General features: G+C 40.6%; 1 protein-coding gene across 2 annotated transcripts in view; it reads right to left on the reverse strand.

The window, feature by feature from the left end:
* The window catches only part of NSD2 (nuclear receptor binding SET domain protein 2), a 161,815-nt gene that overhangs the window by 54,987 nt on the left and 88,142 nt on the right, over window positions 1-18,686 (reverse strand). For both annotated transcript variants that reach the window (XM_024199044.2, XM_024199043.2), the window contains exon 11: window positions 5,085-5,216. In XM_024199044.2, the coding sequence (XP_024054812.1) occupies window positions 5,085-5,216 (132 nt within the window). The remainder of the gene's footprint in view (window positions 1-5,084; window positions 5,217-18,686) is intronic.

Consider the following 18,686-nt stretch of genomic DNA (forward strand, 5'->3'; position numbering starts at 1 on the left):
TCTGAGATTTCTGCCTTAGCAGTATCCATAGGGCCAGCTGTGGAGCCCCGAGAGGCGCTCCCACGTGCTGGTATATCAGGCGCTGCCGGCCCTGTGCCCTCTCAGTTCCTTCTAGCCAGCAACTCCGACAGATGTAGGAGGGTGGGAAATGGAATGGACATGAGCAACACATCTCAAAGAACAACAGTTACGAAAAGGCAGGTAACCGGTTTTTCTTCTAGTGCTTGCTCATGTTGATTCCATTTTCAGTGACTCACAAGCAGTATCCACGGAGATGGGCTCGGAGTTCACAGCTTAGCGGCTTGCAGTACTGCTCTACCGAAGCCAGCATCGTCCTGGGCCTACTGGGTCAGTGCATAATGGGACGTCAAAGTGTGGACGGATGACCAGGTGGCCACTCCACAGATGTCCTGGAGAGGCACATGGGCCAGAAAGGCTGCCAAAGAGGCCTGTGCCCTGCTTGAGAGGGTGGTGACAATCACTGGGGGTGGCACCTTCGCTTGGTCGTAGCAGAAGCGAATGCAGGCAGGGATCTAAGAAGAAATTCTTTGAGTGGATACAGGGCGACCTTTCATTCTGTCGGCCATAGCGACGAATAACTGCGTCGACTTATGGAACGGCTTGGTCCTGCCAATATAGAAGGCAGAGCCTGTCTGACGTCTAGGGCATGTAGCCTGCGCTCCTCCACGGACCTATGTGGCTTGAGAAAGAAGACTGGTAAGTAAATGTCCTGGCTCGAATGAAACTCAGAGACTACCTTGGGAAGAAACGCCAGGTATGGCCTTAGTTGGACCATGTCCAAGACCGTGTAAGGTGGCTCCAAGGTGAATGCCTGAATCTCAGATACCTGGTGAGCCAACATCACTGCAACCAGAAACGCAATCTTCCTGGAAGGAAGGAGAAGAGGAGAAGAAGGGAGCAGGAAGCCAGCAGCTCAAAGGGAGGACCCACAAACTGCGACAGCACCAGATTCAAGTTCCACAGAGGGTTGGAGTCCCTGACGTGCTGGTAGAGGTGCTCTAGGCCCTTAAGGATTCTGGCTGTGATATCCTAAGCAAAAAACGACCTGCCCTCGAACGGCGGGTGGAAGGCCAAGATGACCACTAGATGGACCTTGATCAATAAGAGGGACAAGCCCTGGAGCTTAAAGTGCAGGATGTAGTCCAGAATAAGTTGCAGCGAAGTCCGCTCAGGATGAACACCTTTGTCTGCAATCCAGCAAGTGAATCATTTCCACTTGGCCAGGTAGATCGCTCTGGTGGAGGACTTCCTACTTCCCAACAGAACACGCTAAACCTCAGCCAAGCACCGCTGCTCCTTCGCATTTAGCGACGCAGCAACCAAGCCATCAGATGTAACGCTGCCAGGTTGGGTGCAGAAGACTGCCATGGTTCTGGGACAACAGGTCCGACCTGAATGGTAGCTGGAATGGGGTCATCACTGAGAGGTCCAGCAGAGTGCTGAACCAATGGTGGCACGGCCACACTGGCGCTATGAGGATGACCCTCACCCTGTCCTGTTTGATTTTCATGAGGACCCTGGGTAGCAATGGCACTGGAGGAAAGGCATATATCAGAGCCTCTGACCACGGGAGCAGAAAGGTGTCTGACAGGGCTCCTCTGTCCATGCCCCCAATTGAGAAAACGACGTGGCATTTCCTGTTCTGCCTGGATGCAAACAGGTCCGCCCGGGGATTTCCCCACCTGTAGAAGATGGAACCGACCACCTCCAGATTAAGGGACCACTCATGGCGAGATGAGAACGTCCTGCTGAGGCAATCTGCCAAAGCGTTCTTGGACCCTGGAAGGTGAGATGGATGTTGTGATGTAGGCAGAAGTCCCAGAGCCAGAGGGCTTCCTGGCAAAGGGCAGACAACCTGGCTCCACCCTGCCTGTTGATAAAGAAGACCGTAGCCATGTTGTCCATCAGGACCTGAACCACCCTGTCTTGTATATGAAGTAGAAAGGCTTGGCAGGCTAGTCAAACCGCTCTGAGTTCCCTGATATCGATTGAGGTTTTCGACTTTCTGAACGAGGAGTTGCTCGTGAGATGGGTCCCTGAAGAGGGATGGGATAAGGGGGATGGGAGGGATGGTCGGCTATAAACTGCAGGGTGTAGCCTGAAGAAACCGAATCAAGCACCCAGTGGTCTGAGGTGACACGGGATCAGGCCGACTGAAAAGGGCGGAGGCAGTTGAGGAAAAGGAGGGTTGGATCCAGTACATTGGCTGGGGCGCAGTCCTCGAGCGCACCTTCAAAATGACTGCTTCTGGCCTCCCTGACTTCTGGGAGGGTCAGGTTGAGCAGCCAGGCAGGAAGAGGACAGGTAGCGTCTCTTAGGCCCTTTGTCCTTGTCCTTTTGCCTGTAGGAGTCAGACCTGGGAGCTCTCCAGGACCTTGAGTGTGTTGGAAGAGGCGGAAGATGGAACGGCTTCCTGGACTGCTGAGGGGTGTGTAAGCCCAGGGATTGGAGGGTGGCTCAGGAGTCCTTGAGCCCACAGAGCCCAGAGTCAAATAGCTCAGAAAAGAGCACTGAACCCTCGAATGGCAGGTCCTGGACTGTGGTCTGCATCTCTTGGGACAGCCCAGAAGCCTGCAACAAGGAGCTACGTCTCATGGCCACTGCCAACACGACCACCCTGGCAGCCTAGTCCATCGCGTCCCAGGACACCTGGAGGACTCCCCGGGCCACCACCGTGCCTTTGCTCACCAACACGGCGAACTCTTGGACACGATCCTGTGGAAGGGCCTTTGTGAACTTATTAAGGGAGTCCCACAGGTTAAAGTTATAACGTCCCAGCAGTGCCTAGTGGTTAGAGACCCTAAACTATAAGCTGGCTGTTGAATAAACTTTCCTGCCGAATAAGTCGAGTCTTTTGGCCTCCTTATTTTTTGGCGTTCTGCGGGGTGACCCTGCCTGTCCTTTTCATTCACTGCAGGTATGTCCAACGATGCCATAGGGGGATGAGTATATAGATACTCTAAGCCCTTTGCAAGGACATAGTATTTCTTTTCCGCTTTCTTTGACGTCGGCGGAACAGATGAGGGGTTTGCCACACCAATTTGATTATTTTGAGCACTCCTGGGTGGACAGGAAATGCAATTTTTGCCAGTGTGGTGGTCGACATTGAAGAGGTCGTCTGCCTCCTCAGCGACCTCCTCAATAAGCAGACCAAGATTTTCAGCCACCCGTTTAAAGAGGGCCTGGTGCTCCTTAAAATCGTCCGGGGGACTGCTGGTGTGGGAAGGTCCAGCCACCACCTTGTTTGGGGACGACGAGGACAATTCTGTTGCCTGAGGGAAGGTGTCATCCCCTCCCTTGTCAGGGGAAGGCTCCCTCGACCCCAGGGTATGGTGCGCGGGCTCTACTTCCCAGTACCATGTTCTGGTTGTGGTACCTCAGCTGGTTTGTCCAATGCAGCCAGGGAGGGCTGGGAGCATTGGACCGGCAACATCGGCACCCCCCACAGGTTCCTGTATGGCAACTGGGGGGGCCACGGCCCCTGCTGCGTTGGAACCGTGGCCGGAGCCACCTCGGTCCCCCGCATCGGAGAGCAGTCGCCCTGTCTCGGCAACAGGCTAAAATCACAGTCCGACCCTGACCACTGTCCTCCAAGATCCCAAACGAGCCCTCCAGGACGGAGATCGACTACGAGGAAACCTTCTGGGAGAGCGTGTTTGGCATCTAGGCAACATATGGCCAGATGGTCGTTGGTACGGGGAGTGGCGCCACATGCCCGGAGTCCCTCACCTAGTAGGAGGAGATCTTGACAGAGATCTAGGCCTTCTGGCTGGCAAGCTAGGCTGCGGTGACTGGTCCCGAGGTCACAGCGACGGGGACTTGCGCCTTCGATCCGGTGACCTGGGCTGTTCCACCAGTCTATGCTGCAGCTCCCTGGTGGCTTTCCCCTTTAGTGCCGTGAGTGGAGCCGTATCGGTCACCTGGCGAAAGATGGTACAGATGCAGCACCTGTCTTTCCTGTGGCCTTCACCCAGACACTTAAGACAGCTATCGTGCGGATCGCTGATCAGCATCGGCCTGCTGCATGACGCATACGGCTTGAAGCCGGGGGAGTGGGGCATGCCCTGGTCAGGGCAAAGTCCCAAGTGGGACTCTCTTGGCTAACACACACTATCAACTAACTATCTATGAAACTATGTATAACAACCACTAAACCAGTCAATGGACAACCGCTGCTGCTCTTGTGAAGCAAGACAAGGCGCTCCAACCAACCGTAATGAGCAGTAAGAAGGAACTGAGAGGGCGCAGGGCCAGTGGCACCTAATATTCCGCCACATAGGAGTGCAGAAATCTCCGACAACTGTGCATGTGGGCGCGCACACACCAAGAATGGAATCTACATGAACAAGCACTCGAAGAACTAAAAACTACCAAGCTATAATGACAACACAGTTAAGTGATTAGTCACCTCAGCATTTTAAAATAAATGTAATTTCATTATTACTATATGTAAAGAGTGAGAGACAGAGAGAATTTGCTTGTTTGGCCCTTGGAGACAAACCAGATATTCCCTGATGTACGTTACCTCATTTCACAAGTAACGATCCCTTTTTAAATACTGCTAGCAGCATTTTATTTTTTTTAACAAGCCTGACCATACCAATACCATCATTAAAGCAAGTGTTATTTATATTACAGTCGTGCCCAGAGGCCGTAATCCTGATATCACTGTGGTGTCACTGACACTTTACAAATACACACACAGAGACAAGTCTCTGAGCTGTATGGTTTACAATCTAACACTATCTAGTTACCTGCCCTCCTTTGAGAAAGGTATTATGTTTGTTTTGCAGTTATGGAAACTAAAGTGGAAAGGCTACATGATTTGCCCATGGTCAAATAGAGGAATAAACTAGAATTCAACAATCCCGGTCTTCTAGTCTAGTGCTCATATCACTAAACTATTCCTCCCTGAAGAGATGTAAATAACCCAGGCTTGGATGAAGCACTAACTCCCCCTGAGTTCCCAAAACCCTAATTCTAGTCTCAGTTTTGTATCTTTTAAAAAAATGTTTCTAGAGAGAAAACCCAAAAGTAACAAATGACTAACTAACGTCTCTCACCTGACACACATATTCTTTTTTTGCTGCTGCTCCTCGCTCAGATTTTTTGGATGATATAGATGCTTCTGTCTGAGTCTCATCTGCACTTTCATAGGGTGACTCTGATCGCTCATCTCCTTGACCATCCGAGATCTGAAGATTAAATGTACGCATTAAATCTATCAAATTCACAGAGGAAAATGGTTGAGTGTAATCAGTTTTGTGAGAGAAAGTCACTAAAGGAAATATGAAGATTAAGACTGTGTCAGACCATTATTTGCTTTGCCACCACAAAAGTAAATTTTCTTAAAAAACTAGAGTTACATGATTGTGGATGCCTTGTAAAAAGGACTAACCATTGGTTTTCACAGACTAAACAAATAGTGTAGATAAAAATCTCAAGATCTTGCTGCATGCCATTTTAGATTCAATTTTCTATTATTAACTAGTCAGAGGTCAACATATTGTACCATATGCACATGAATGGTAGATATGTTGTCTAAGGAATAGAAAACACGTGTGTTAGTAACTGTGCTTCTTTGAAGAATGCTGTCTGCAAATTCACACTTATTAGATGCATATAATCAGTGCTGTTGAGCTTTGGACACCTTGTGGAAAAGCACTGCCCCACTGGTACAGCAGAAACATCACTTCATAAAACTGAACTTTGGAGCCTTGCCTAGAACATGTGAGGACATCCCCAACTACCTTGACTCGCTCCACTAAATCTCAGTCTCATGAGTGCAGAACTCCAAGGAAAAGGGAAAAGATAGACCAGTAGTGTGAATATGCAGAGGCAACACTCTCAGAATCACATTTACTATGGTAAATAACTCCTCCTCCAACCCCCATTTCAGGGTGGCCTCTGCATATTCCTACCAGTGGGAGTCTAACAAGCAATAAATCCCACCCCCCCGCAAGGAGAGCAGGGTGAGGACTTCTAATTAAAAAAGGACTGCAAAACTGTCCTCTTAAAGTAAGCATCAGAACCAGAAGCCAAGTCAAAAGAGTAGTGCAGCATTCCTGAAGATTTCTACAATGAAAACATTATGGAGGCAGGCTATCAATGCCACTTTAGCCTACACTAAAGTGAAGCTGAAGACTTTTGGTACTTGTCATCCTAGCTAACAGGTTTCAATACACAAATGAATTCTCTTGGAGACATTGAATGAAAATGAAATGGCCCTTTATGCTAACTCCAATGGCTAAAAAACATCCAGTTTACTTCCTAAATGCTCTAGTCCTATTCCAAAAACAGGAATTAAAGCCCTTTTGATATCTATGGTACAGATGTCCAAATTTACCCTGGTGAAATACAGTGACTGGAAAAAACCTGCAAGCTCATCTCACAGATGTAACTGGAATTTAAAAAAAAAAAAAAACAATTCGGGTACACGCTCTACATCTGGTGACACAGCTGGCTCCCTAGAGCACGGTGATCCTTAGGCCTTATTGTTTAAATCATCTTTGAAAAATTAGAAAAAAAAAATCTTTTAAACCCAGATATCCATGTATTACACCTTAGCTTATCTACAGTGTTCACACTTAAGATATTTCTACCTATTTGCAACTTCTACCTGTAAGAGATATTTGTTCTATAGGGAAGACTGCTAAAACTGGTAAAAACTTTCAAACAGGTAAGAGGTATGTCCACTCTAAGGCCCAAAATTGTGACCTACTATAACTGTTGTAAATATGGGGGTGATCATTTGGATTGTAGAGAGTTTCTGTGGTCCTGGAAACTTGGGTGAGGGGGCTGTTTGCTAAATGAAGAAAGACAAAATTGGTAGGCAAGGACATTTTATTTCAAACTTCTAAAGTTTTACACAAAGGCTCAAATCCATATATTGCATAGGGAAGAGAGGGAGAAGGGGAAAAGGTGTTTCTTCAAATATGTTCAGATAAAGTTTTGGATAACTGAAAGAATTTCAATGTTAATTGATGTAAAAAGAGATGATCCTGATTTGGATAACAGGAAATTTCATATAATTGAGGTCTAGAAAGGCTGTGGGTTTTTACAAATAATTGATTAAAAATGGTAATTTTAAAGACAAACCATAGTTTGATAGTGTCCTTTTAATCTTCTAGGACTGTGTATGTGTGTTTTACATCTACACTCACAAGGATTTTTCCCCATTTCAAAACACTGAAGAATTTTGTTTAGCAGTTTTAAAAATCTCAGAATTTAAATAGTTAAAGGAAACTTTGTTTCTCTGAGCAAAGTAATCAATCAATTTATATTGGGAGATGTACCTCATATCAAAGAATTCTGAAATAATTAGTTTCATATAGTTTTAAGTTGAAAATGAAATTTTTGAGTGCACCGCTAGCAGCAGCCATCTTGCTGAAAAATGAGTTTGAGACGGACAGTATTGGGAGTTTGTGGAAATACAGAACCGTTTCCATCCTGGTTTAAATTATCTGACACACTGACCATGTTTAAGATAATCACAACAATTTTAATTTGTATGAGCAGTATTTAAACTGTTTTGTATTCTCATTTTTTCACCCCCTAGTATGTTCACATTACAGATGGCCCAAATTGATCATTTTTAAACAAAACATCCAGGAACTGTTAGGTACCCTGAAAGGAATGAAAACTTAACTCTGCTCTATATGCTTTAACACTAAAAAAATACAAAATTCACTAAAAACACTAAAAAATGTAAAATTCATAAAATACAGCAATACTAGTTGCTCCCCAAAGAAACACCATCAAAAAGCATTCCCAAAAACTTGAGAGATGAGTGTGAAGTGTGCCTTAAAGGTTAACATAGCCTCTGCTGCATCAAAGAGGGTAAGAATGTTCCAGAATCCTCACATGGAAAATGCTTTCCTCATTCCCAGTCTCCTTTTTCTTTAAGCCAGAGCAATGTTAGCACTAGACCGTCTCTGAATATTTTTTTTTTTTTAATTAAAGATATGCTTTAGGAATTATTTTGGGGAAACTCTATGGCCTGTGTTATACAGGTGGTCAGACTAGATGATCACAAATGGTCCCTCCTGGCTTTGTAATCTATGAAATATTTCAATGTCACAACAACAAAGGGCAAGTGCTAAACTATTTGGGTTTTTATACCTTAAACTCAACCCAGAAGCTAATAGGAAATCAGCATAGAACCTGAAATACAACAGTCATCTGCATAAAATTGGCACCACCAGAAAGGATCAACCCACACACCTCCAATGCAACTGCAGTGATGGACTTAATCAGCCCACTTAGGGTAACATGGCAATCTACAGAATATACCAATACTAAAGGCATCTTAACACCTTCCTGGGATACTAACACAACATAGAAACTCTCAGCCAAATCTAGTTTTGTCGGAGGAAACCACCTACACAGAACAAAAAAAAAGGCACAACTATACCACCATTTAAATACCCTCCCAGACTGTATCATATATCTGAACAGAGACAAACCCATCAACAATGGCCCTACAGTGTCCTCTGATCAGATCTGTTATACCTGTATAGTATAACAATACGTTAAACTAAGGGAAAGTCTACACTACAAAATTAAGTCTACCTAAGTTATGTCGACCTACACCCACCACAGTAATTAAATCGCTTTTGCATGTCCACACTATGCTCTTTGTGTCGGCGGTGAGCATCCTCACCAGGAGCGTTTGCACTGATTTAACTGTTAGTGTGAGGCATCGTGGGACGGCTTCTGAAAGGCAGCAAGTATCAATATAAGCAACACAGTGCCTACACTAACACTGTGTCGACCTAACTACATCAACTTCAGCACTCCATGTAGGTGGAGTTATTAAGTCGATACAGTGGGCATGTAACATTGGTGGAAGTTACATTTTAGTGTAGATGCGTACAGAGTTAGGGTCAACGTAAGCTGCCTTACGTCGACATAACTCTGTAGCGTAGACCAGAGCTAACAGAACTAAAATCAAACATCTCAGCTTTTCATTATGTCAACACCATAATTTCACATAACTTGAGTATGTCCACACTACCACACAAACTGACAGGGAGAGCTTCCCATAATCCCTTCTTCCACCCTCCAGGTGCTTCATGTTTTCAATGCACAGTAGCATTGTTCAACCCTGTCACTCTAAGGTAAGCCTGGTCTACACTACAGAGTTAGGTTGACGTAAGGCAGCTTACGCTGACCTAACTAAGTGCCTACGCTGAAATGTAGCTCCCATCGATAACTCGCACACTATGCCTACTTAACTCCATATTAGCAAGAGGCATAGCACCTAGGTTGATGTAGTAAGGTGTAGATACTGCGTTGCTTATATCGACTGTTGCTGCCTTTTCAGAAGCCGTCCCCCACAATGCTCTCCACTCATCGTTAAATTAGTGCATGTGCTTAGGTGAGGATGTGCACTGCAGTCACAAGGAGCACAGTGCAGACGTACAAAATGATTTAATTACTGCAGTGGCTGTACGTCGATGTAATTTAGGTCAACTTAATTTTCTAGTGTAGACTTTCCCATAGTCATTGAAAGGACACAGCTACCAAACTGGGGGCAGACTGCAAACACCTAATGAAACACTCACCCAAACGCAACTATTAACCACTTCCACAAAGTAATCTCTCCAACAATCCAATTCCATACAAGCTTCTCTCCAACCTCATCAGTATCAATACCCCTATATCCCACTCTGTACCATAGCCTCCAAGTGCCTCATGTGGGCTGCTGCTATGAAACAATAGCTTTGCTGCCACTTATGGCAGGATGGTAGATGAAGTCATTCTGAAGGTGGAGAAAAGCTTAATAATTATGTCTCAACCATGCTTCGTGAACCTCTCATACGTAAAACAAGAATCCCACAAATATCTACGACATCATAATCTTTATGTTCTCACCTTCTTTAGCTCTCATCTCATCAAGATTTGTTAGCGAGTTCAACAATTTCCTATCTCCAAAGTTATCCAGAAAAGAGGATGGAAATATCTGGTACATGTATTAAGAATAAAGCCAAAGTGTCTGCTATTGCAGGCATGCTATTGGGCAGCAGGAGGTACATGTAAAAAGGAGCCAACTGAAAGAAACCCTATGCCGAGCACAAGAGGGAAAACTCATGAGACTTGACATACGGGGACACATGCGAAGTGTGACCCAGGCTAGACAGGGATGGCAGTGCCTTGCTCATGCCCTAAGCAATGTCTGATATTGTGGGAAGGATTCAGATTAATCTGGGTGATGAAAGAATTTCATAGCACTTTTTTTATCCCAAAGTGTTTTTTTTAAACTAACAAAAGTATAATTAAGGATCAGTTCACTCACTGTAATGCAGTCACCTCTAGAGTGAAACAACTAAGAAGATTACTATTTTAAATGTGCCTTAAAATATTGCATAGTAAAAGCATCAAACAAAAGATCATATGCAAGTTTCTAGATTGCAGTGCTCTGCATATTTGGTACTGTTGGTGTGTGTGTGAGTGTGTGTATAAAATGTAAGTTCCTATTTATTAGAATTTACCCCAAGTCCACTAAATGAGCATGTATTCATATTACAAACAAAAAGAACAGGAGTACTTGTGGCACCTTAGAGACTAACAAATTTATTAGAGCATAAGCTTTCGTGGGCTACAACCCACTTCTTCGGATGCATATTACAAACAGTAGAGCAAACTCCTTAATAAGGCATAAATTGTGTAAAGTTAACTTCTCTTTCCTGATCTTCAGTCAAAATTGAGGGTGACTATCACTCACAGTGGCAAGACCAGATATTTAATACTTTTTAGCTATGGGTAGCCTGCAATTTTATTATGTGTCCTTTTAACACTTACAAAGGAATATTATCCTTCCCACACACTTAGTGCTACTTTAAAAAAAAAAAAAAAAAAAAAACCAACACCACCACTAATGGGAAAATAAGCTTAAGTCAATGTAGACATTTGTTTAAAATATTTACTGTAAAAATTGGCAGGTTTCTTCAATGTGACCTTACTCAAAAGTTAAGTGTTCCATTACTCTTTTGTGCATTGTGTACACAATAAAATAGCGATCCTCTGTTTTTGGATGTATCTCATTGTTTTGCCTAAGTTAGGTGGATGTGTGTCATCAACCTATCTAGAAACATGAACACTATCAAATCTTCCAGTTGCTACAGGGTAATCATTCTCTCCCTAACTCCTCTCCTCCCCCAAGTTGTTAGGAAGGACTGCCTCTGAAGCATCTACCCAGCATAATATTGACAAAGCAGCAAATGATTTATAGTCAGTTGACAGGGAGGGAGTTTTAGAAATCAAATATAATTTCTTCACTGGAAATTGGGGGAAAAGGAGGAGTGAAATCTGGCCCTATTGAATTAAATTAGAGTTTTGCTGTTGACTTCAACTGGGCCAAGATTTCACTCTGGGACTTTGTTCTGCACCTAAATAGCAATGACCTCATTAGTCATTCAATTAAGTCACTTGCAGGAGTAACAAATTCTCCTTTAGTGCCTGAAGATCTCATATTCCCTGTGAACACTATACATTATATATTGCTTAAGTAAGCAATAAATGAGATCTTTAAAAAAGTGAGTCTAGTCAAGAAATTTGATTGCATTGCTTTTTAAAATTTAATTTCTCCATAGTTATGTTATTGACAGACTTTGTAGTACTGAGTCAAACTGAAAGAAACAATTTCAGATGCATTTATAAAATCTTTTGTTTTAATATTGCCATGTTTCTCCTGATTTTCAGCAACTGGAAGTTATGTAAAACTATATAAAATGTGATAGTATATAATCAAGCAAAGCATGTCGTCACTAAGCCTGATTCTCTTCTCTCACCCATTTTGTATTAGTGTAATACCATTCTCTTCAATGAAGTTACTCCAGATTTACACTGGTGTATGAAAGAAGATATTCAGGCCTCATTTTCTAAGAAGTTCCCCCCTCCCTTGAAATACACCTTTCAGTTGCCTTACAGTCCTTTCCAGGGTTACTAAAGGCAGGGGATTGTCTAGTGCAGGGGTAGGCAACCTATGGCACGTGTGCCGAAGGCAGCATGCGCGCTCATTTTCAGTGCCACTCACACTGTCCGGGTCCTGGCCACCAGCCCAGGGGCTCTGCATTTTAATTTAATTTTAAATGAAGCTTCTTAAACATTTTAAAAACCTTATTTACTTTACATACAATAGTTTAGTTATATATTATAGACTTATAGAAAGAGACCTTCTAAAAACGTTAAAATGTATTATTGGCACGCGAAACCTTAAATTAGAGTGAATAAATGAAGACTCGGCACACCACTTCTGAAAGGTTGCCGACCCCTGGTCTAGTGGATTGTCTTTGACAATGGTAAACATACTTCTAAGAAGGCTACATAAACAATTTTTATAAAAGCTCTCTTCACTATTGTTTTCTTACATAACAAGAATGCTTTGTATACCACAATATTTGATGCACAAATCTATTGTAACTAAACCAATAACAGACCCTGAATTTTGGTTCATATTAGTCCATATTTATGGGTATAATTTTGCAAATGTTGACTCAATATTTTCTAGTGTATTCTATTACTTTGGCCAAGCAGCTTTGTGCAGAAGGAGTACATAATAATAATGCACAATAAAACCTCAATGGACTTATACAAAACGAGACAATTCTGTGGAATAATGCAGTTTCCTTCCTGAGAAAACAGATGTTGAATAGATGAGGGTGTGCTCATATGAAATTTTTGTGGGGGGTGCTAGGGAAGGGTGAAGAAGGAAGAAATTAGGTGTTTCGCTGTACAAGTTGAGATAACTTTAAGGCCCAAGAATCAGTGTATATTTTCTGGAGTTAGTTTTTCTAATTTTAACGTGTCTAGTGAAATTGTTTGGCGGTGTGTTTTCTTCTGGAACGAATGGGAAAGGGGGATTAAAAGTAGTATTTATGGACAAAAAGGTCATTTTTTTCAATTTTCTTAATCTAAAACTCCCATCAGGTGCAAGCTATAATTATGTTGCCAACTAAAAATCATTCATCAGAAGGGTCTTGAGGGCTCAGAGGACAAGTATTATGACACTGCAATAGATACCACATGAATGTTAGGCATTTTATCTAAATTTGAGATAAAGCAATTCCTTTTTACAAGTAGAGTCATTTGTCACAATGTTTTTGTACCAAATATCTGATGCCAGTTCCATCATTGTATTTAACATATTGATGGAGCAGCAAGCCAATTCACCATACCCTAGGGACCAAGAGCAATTGATTTTTTAAAATTAAGATCAGGTGAGCCATACCTAATCTGCACACACCCACTTCACATAAGGACTAAGTGGATGTACGCCAAGTATTAACATGGGCTCCACACGTGGACAAAGGAATTCTCATTTATAAAGTGAACTGAATATATTGATATAATCGATTTTTCCTCCAGCCACGCTGTGATAAGCAGTCAGGCAGCAAAGACAGGAAATTTTAGCCTGAGTTTCAAATGAGCATGTACCAAAGTAAGTTATTTCTGAAGTTTTTTTAATACAAAAACAAAAAAGGCAATATTCACTCCCTCCACATACACACTTCTTTACAGAAAAACATACTACCTTTAAAACAGTCAGTTCCAAATATTAAATACAAAAACCTCAAGGGGCCAATGCAAAACCATCAAACGCTGTAGGTTCAAAGGGGGGGGGGGGAAGGAGGATATAGGAATTATAGGTAACAAAAAGAAAAAAAAAAATTTTAAAAAATCCAAAATTAAAAAAATAAAAAAAAAAAAAAAAAAAAAAAATCCAATTTGTTTTTCTCAGCTGGCCCTTAGCCAACAGACCTAGAGAAATTAAACATTAAGATTTTTTTGTCCTAGGTTTATGATTATCTACAAATTTAAGAATTTTTAAAAATGTATTTATAGAGCCTTCTTCAATGTCTCATTTGCCATGTATTTTTCCTTAAAAAAACAAAAGCCAAGATATCACTTAGTTTTAAATGGCCTAGAAAAAAACACAAATGTTTGATGCAAGAATATGAAAGTCAGGAAGCAGAAGCAAGTTTTGAATATTGTCCATCATGTGTTAGCAAACGCAGAGCTAGGAAGGGTTACGTACATTTTCTATGTATAGCATTAGTATTATGAATCTTTCCTTCCTGTAGCCCTGACTTACACAAGCTTTCCCAGAGACAGGCAAATCTTCTCTAGCCTAGTAAGGCTCAAAACAAACAGCATTTTAAAGTGTAAAAGTGTTAGTAATGTTTTTACACTATTTGTTTTCCACCTTTGATACACAGATGGAATGGAATCCAAGGTAGGGTTAGCCCCTCACATAGCCAGCCTCCTTTCAGATTTCCAAGCCACTAAAAGTGTAATTTTAAAGTTTCAACTATTTTTTCCTTAGACTGACACTTCATGTTTTTATTACTTAATTTTTGTATAAAATGCCTGTTATAATACCAACACTGTGCATGTGTAACAGCACTTCCCCCAAATGCTATACAGCATGTGGCCTTAGATCTCACACTGTACCCAAGACATGTTCAGTCACAACTTCCTAGTCAGGTATTGCTTGCTTTTATTATCTTCTAACGTTGTGCTTATGCATTTTATAATCAGACAGATATCCAAGAAATTAAAGAAAAATGTTCCCAGTACCAGAAAAGCTAGCCCTCCCAATTTCCCATTTTAACCAAACACTGATGTTTAGAATCACAAGCAATCTAGAAAAATACTCAACAAATTCATTTTTTTTAAATGGGTATTTAAAATGAAAACCGGATATGTCAGAAAGGTTTCATTTGCTCCTACTGTTGTCTGTTAAAACAATCACTTCTACAGAATTACAAACAAGACCAACTCAAATACCTTGCTTTCCCATAGACCTCCCTCATCTCCCCAATTAAATAGCTTATGAATTTTCTCAAGACACTGGGCTGGCTGAAGTGGCATCCTCTATCAGGCACCCTCCCTCTCCTTTATAAACACATTAGTAGGATTACAATCACCCAGAAATGAAGGTTTAGAAGTTTCTTCAGGAAGTCTGGGCTTGAAGGCTGGCTATTCACTTCCATGACTCTTAAGACTAAGGACATCCACCCTTCAAGCCCTGAAGCAACTTCTAAGACTTTGATTTCTGTGTCATAGTAATCCAGGAAGTGGTTTTCTGTATAAATTTGAGTATGAGGGTATGCCTACGCTACAGTGGCACACATACAGCACTGCAGCTGTGCCACTGTAGCGTAGATGCTTCTTTCAGTGATGGAAAGGGTTTTTCTGTCGATGTAGGTAATCCACCTCTACAAGAGGCAGTAGCTAGGTCACCTTAAAAATTCCAGTTGAGTCTACAGGGGAGTTAGGTTGACTGCGTTGCATGGGGCACAAAATTTTTCAAAGCCCTGAACAATTTAACTGGGTCAATCTAATTTTTAGGTTAGGTTTTAGGTTAGGTTTTTAGGTATACCAGTCCTGAGACTTCTGACAAACTAAAACTCTTTGATGTTTTTTATGGTAAAGAATCTACTTTAATTGTTTCTTCACCTTTTTGAATGGTGTAACTATTGTGGTTTTTCAATCTAAGTAAAATTGATATGGGAATCACATAGCTCAATGTGCAAATGACAGACTGTATTCAGAAGACAAAAATCTATTGTGGAAAGAGACAGAAAAACTGACAGAGCCAACTGAGTTACAGTTAAAATTTCTTTTATTTCAGTATAGGAGATCCTGAACTGAAGATGTATGTTTTGGCCCGAACTGTTAAACTGGATACGTTATTCTCTAAATATATTGTGCCATAAGTGTACACGGTACTATGATAGTAAGAAGTCTAGGACATGTTCCATCTTTATCATTAGCAGTGGCTTGAAGTTTCAGATAAGGTATGCATTGCTGAATATTCCTGGAATATAAACAACAACTATGGAACTTTATTTAATATTACTGATTGCATACGGGTATTCAAGACACCATGGTGATGGATGTGGAATAAAAACCTACATTATGTGAACATGTTATAAACAGAATCTCAGCTTTTGGAAGTTCAAAGAGTTTACAAGATGAGAATAATACATGAGAAATTCAATTTTCTATTTTAAAAAACGTGTTGCCAAAGAACAACATTCAAGCTTAGAACTTTCTCATGTGAACGTGAAAGCATCTAAATAAAACAGTAAGGTATGGCAGGCAAAGCCGGTCTCTTCAGTTACTGCAGGCCTTGGGTGATGTTAAGTAGTAAAAGACTAAAATTCTGTTACTTGCAATGATCCCCCATTTCAGATGTTTATTGGTGGCATGAAATAGGAAAAAAATATCAAAAAGTTAATCCCCCCCCAACATTTCTTGCTAATGCGCAGAGGACAAAGACGAAAAAAAAACCTCCAGTAGACATTGGATTAACAGGTTGTGGAGGACCGCTAATGATTTTTCATTTTGGTTTATTCTTAAATATTGTTTTGCAGAGGCGATTATCTAGAAGGATAGCTAGAAAAAACAGTGCTAGAAATACAGATTTTAGTTTTCCAGGCCTGCAAGAACAGCTTGAATTACTTTTCTTTAGCATAGTAATTTCTTCAAAATCCTGTGAACTCATTCCTCCCTATCCTCTGAGATATCTCCTCCTAAGATAGTATCTTTATATGTTTTTAATCATTGTATTTTGAGGATTCTATCTGTATACTGTATAAAATTAGACTTCTGTGTAGATAAATGGAATTGAAGTGGTGTTTTAATTACAAGTTGCATGTGTTTTATTAGGATTGTCTTCTTAATCAAATATCTTACCTTGTCTTAGATTTCTTCATTGTGTGCGTATTTGCTAACACCAGTAAAAACAGATGATATAACAAATCTGCCACAAATTGATAGTGATAGAATTATTTACTGTATGTAAAAACAGTACAACTTGAAGTCGATGTTTTGGAATATTATGTCATTCTAAACACAATATGTTGTAGTTATGAACAGAAATCCAGCTCGTTTGATACTGGGTGTTAATGAAGTTAAAATCTTCTCCATAAGAGGACAAAGAATTTACTATGCACTATTAATATAATATTGTTAAACTCCTTGCATGGGAAAAACCCTTTCACGGGTTTCTTTACACTGCAAGTCCCATACTTCTTACTTCCACTTTTCTGTGTCAAAGTTTGGGAATGTACCTATACCTTAAACTGCATGAAATTGATACTTTACCTGTTTTGAAATATTAAAAAAGTCTACCCATTTTACTGAATGTAATCTATATCCATCAAATTTGATTGAAATGTTGAACCAGGTATGCCTCATTGCAAACACATTGAAAGATGTGTGCCAATAATCTAGCAGTCCTAGGGGCCTGGAGCTTTAAAAACAAAACAAAAAAAAAAACGGTTGCACTCTAAGGGCACCCACATGCATTACATAAAAATCTATCCATCTACTCCATTTTTTATGTAAAGAACCAGAAAGTAAAACTAAACACCACTTGTTTTATCCTCTAGAAAGAGATCAATGACATAACTACATGTCTTCTCACAAAGATCATGAAACTTTCATGGTGTTATGCCAAGTTGTTCTATATCATATACAAGACTTTTCTCATTCTCTATAGCCTTTGCAGTGTTAAAATAAAATTCTAATTCTATTCCATCATAGGTAATTCGTTAAGAATTTCACTTCAAAAGTAACATTTCACATGAGATATAAAGACAAACATTTCTGATGCAAAGTGCATATACAGAAAAGTAACTATTTTTCTCTCAGGATTAGATTCATCTCTAGTTTTATTTCTGAGGTGGTGATCTACATTAACAACTGCAAAAGAATTAAAAACTAAGTTTCATCTGGTGACGCAGCCTAAGATTTTCAAAAGTGATTAGTGATTTTGGGTGCTCAACTTAAGACACCTTGAAGGGCCTGATCTTTTGAAAGTCTTAGCACCTACCTTCTGAAAAATCAGGACCCTTTAAAGTATTTCAAGTTAGGTACCCAAAGTCACTATTAACTTGAAAATTTTGGACTTAATTGATTGTTCATGTGAATTTTATGCAGAATTTTTTTAAAGCCCCTTTTAATAAATAACTAGTTTACTTCCCCTTGTTTTAAACTAAAATACTTCCTTTATAAAAGTTAGTAGCAATGAAGACAAATTTAAGGGCTCAATGCAGCTTCCAACAATCCCAGAAAAATATTTTGTTGCATATGAATCTGGTCCCATCCTGGAATCAATCTACAGTCATTTACTGAAAAGAGCACGAAGGCCAGAAGTTTTTCTACACTGCACTGTGAATTTGCACGTGTGCGCTTACATAAGTAGGATATCTGTTATTTTTCTCATCCACCTTAAAAGACAATGTCTAACGCAACACTTTAAGCTATAAAAGTGACCACAAAAAATATAAAGCAGATCAAATATATTTAATATAAAAGAATTGCATCCTATCAATTAGCTTTGCACCTCTGTCCCATAAAAACAAATATCAATTTGCTTAATCACCTCATCTTTTATTTTATATTTATTTTTAAATGCTCCCTTTCCTTTACCAACCAGGAGATTTTTCTGTTGATTAACACCCTTAGGCCACATGTCTACATTGCCAAACATGCAAGCGCTAAAGTAACATTACACATTTTTTTTTAAACCACCCACAAGATCCGAAGTTTATTTACATCTTATTTTGTTTCACAGAAGAATCACTAATAAATTCAGAAGCAAATGCCTAGCATGTTTCGTTTATTTACTGGCATAATAGCTATCATCATAG

This window comes from Terrapene carolina, unplaced genomic scaffold, assembly GCF_002925995.2.
Source record: "Terrapene carolina triunguis isolate 2854851 unplaced genomic scaffold, T_m_triunguis-2.0 Scaffold66, whole genome shotgun sequence".
Taxonomy (NCBI): domain Eukaryota; kingdom Metazoa; phylum Chordata; order Testudines; family Emydidae; genus Terrapene; species Terrapene triunguis.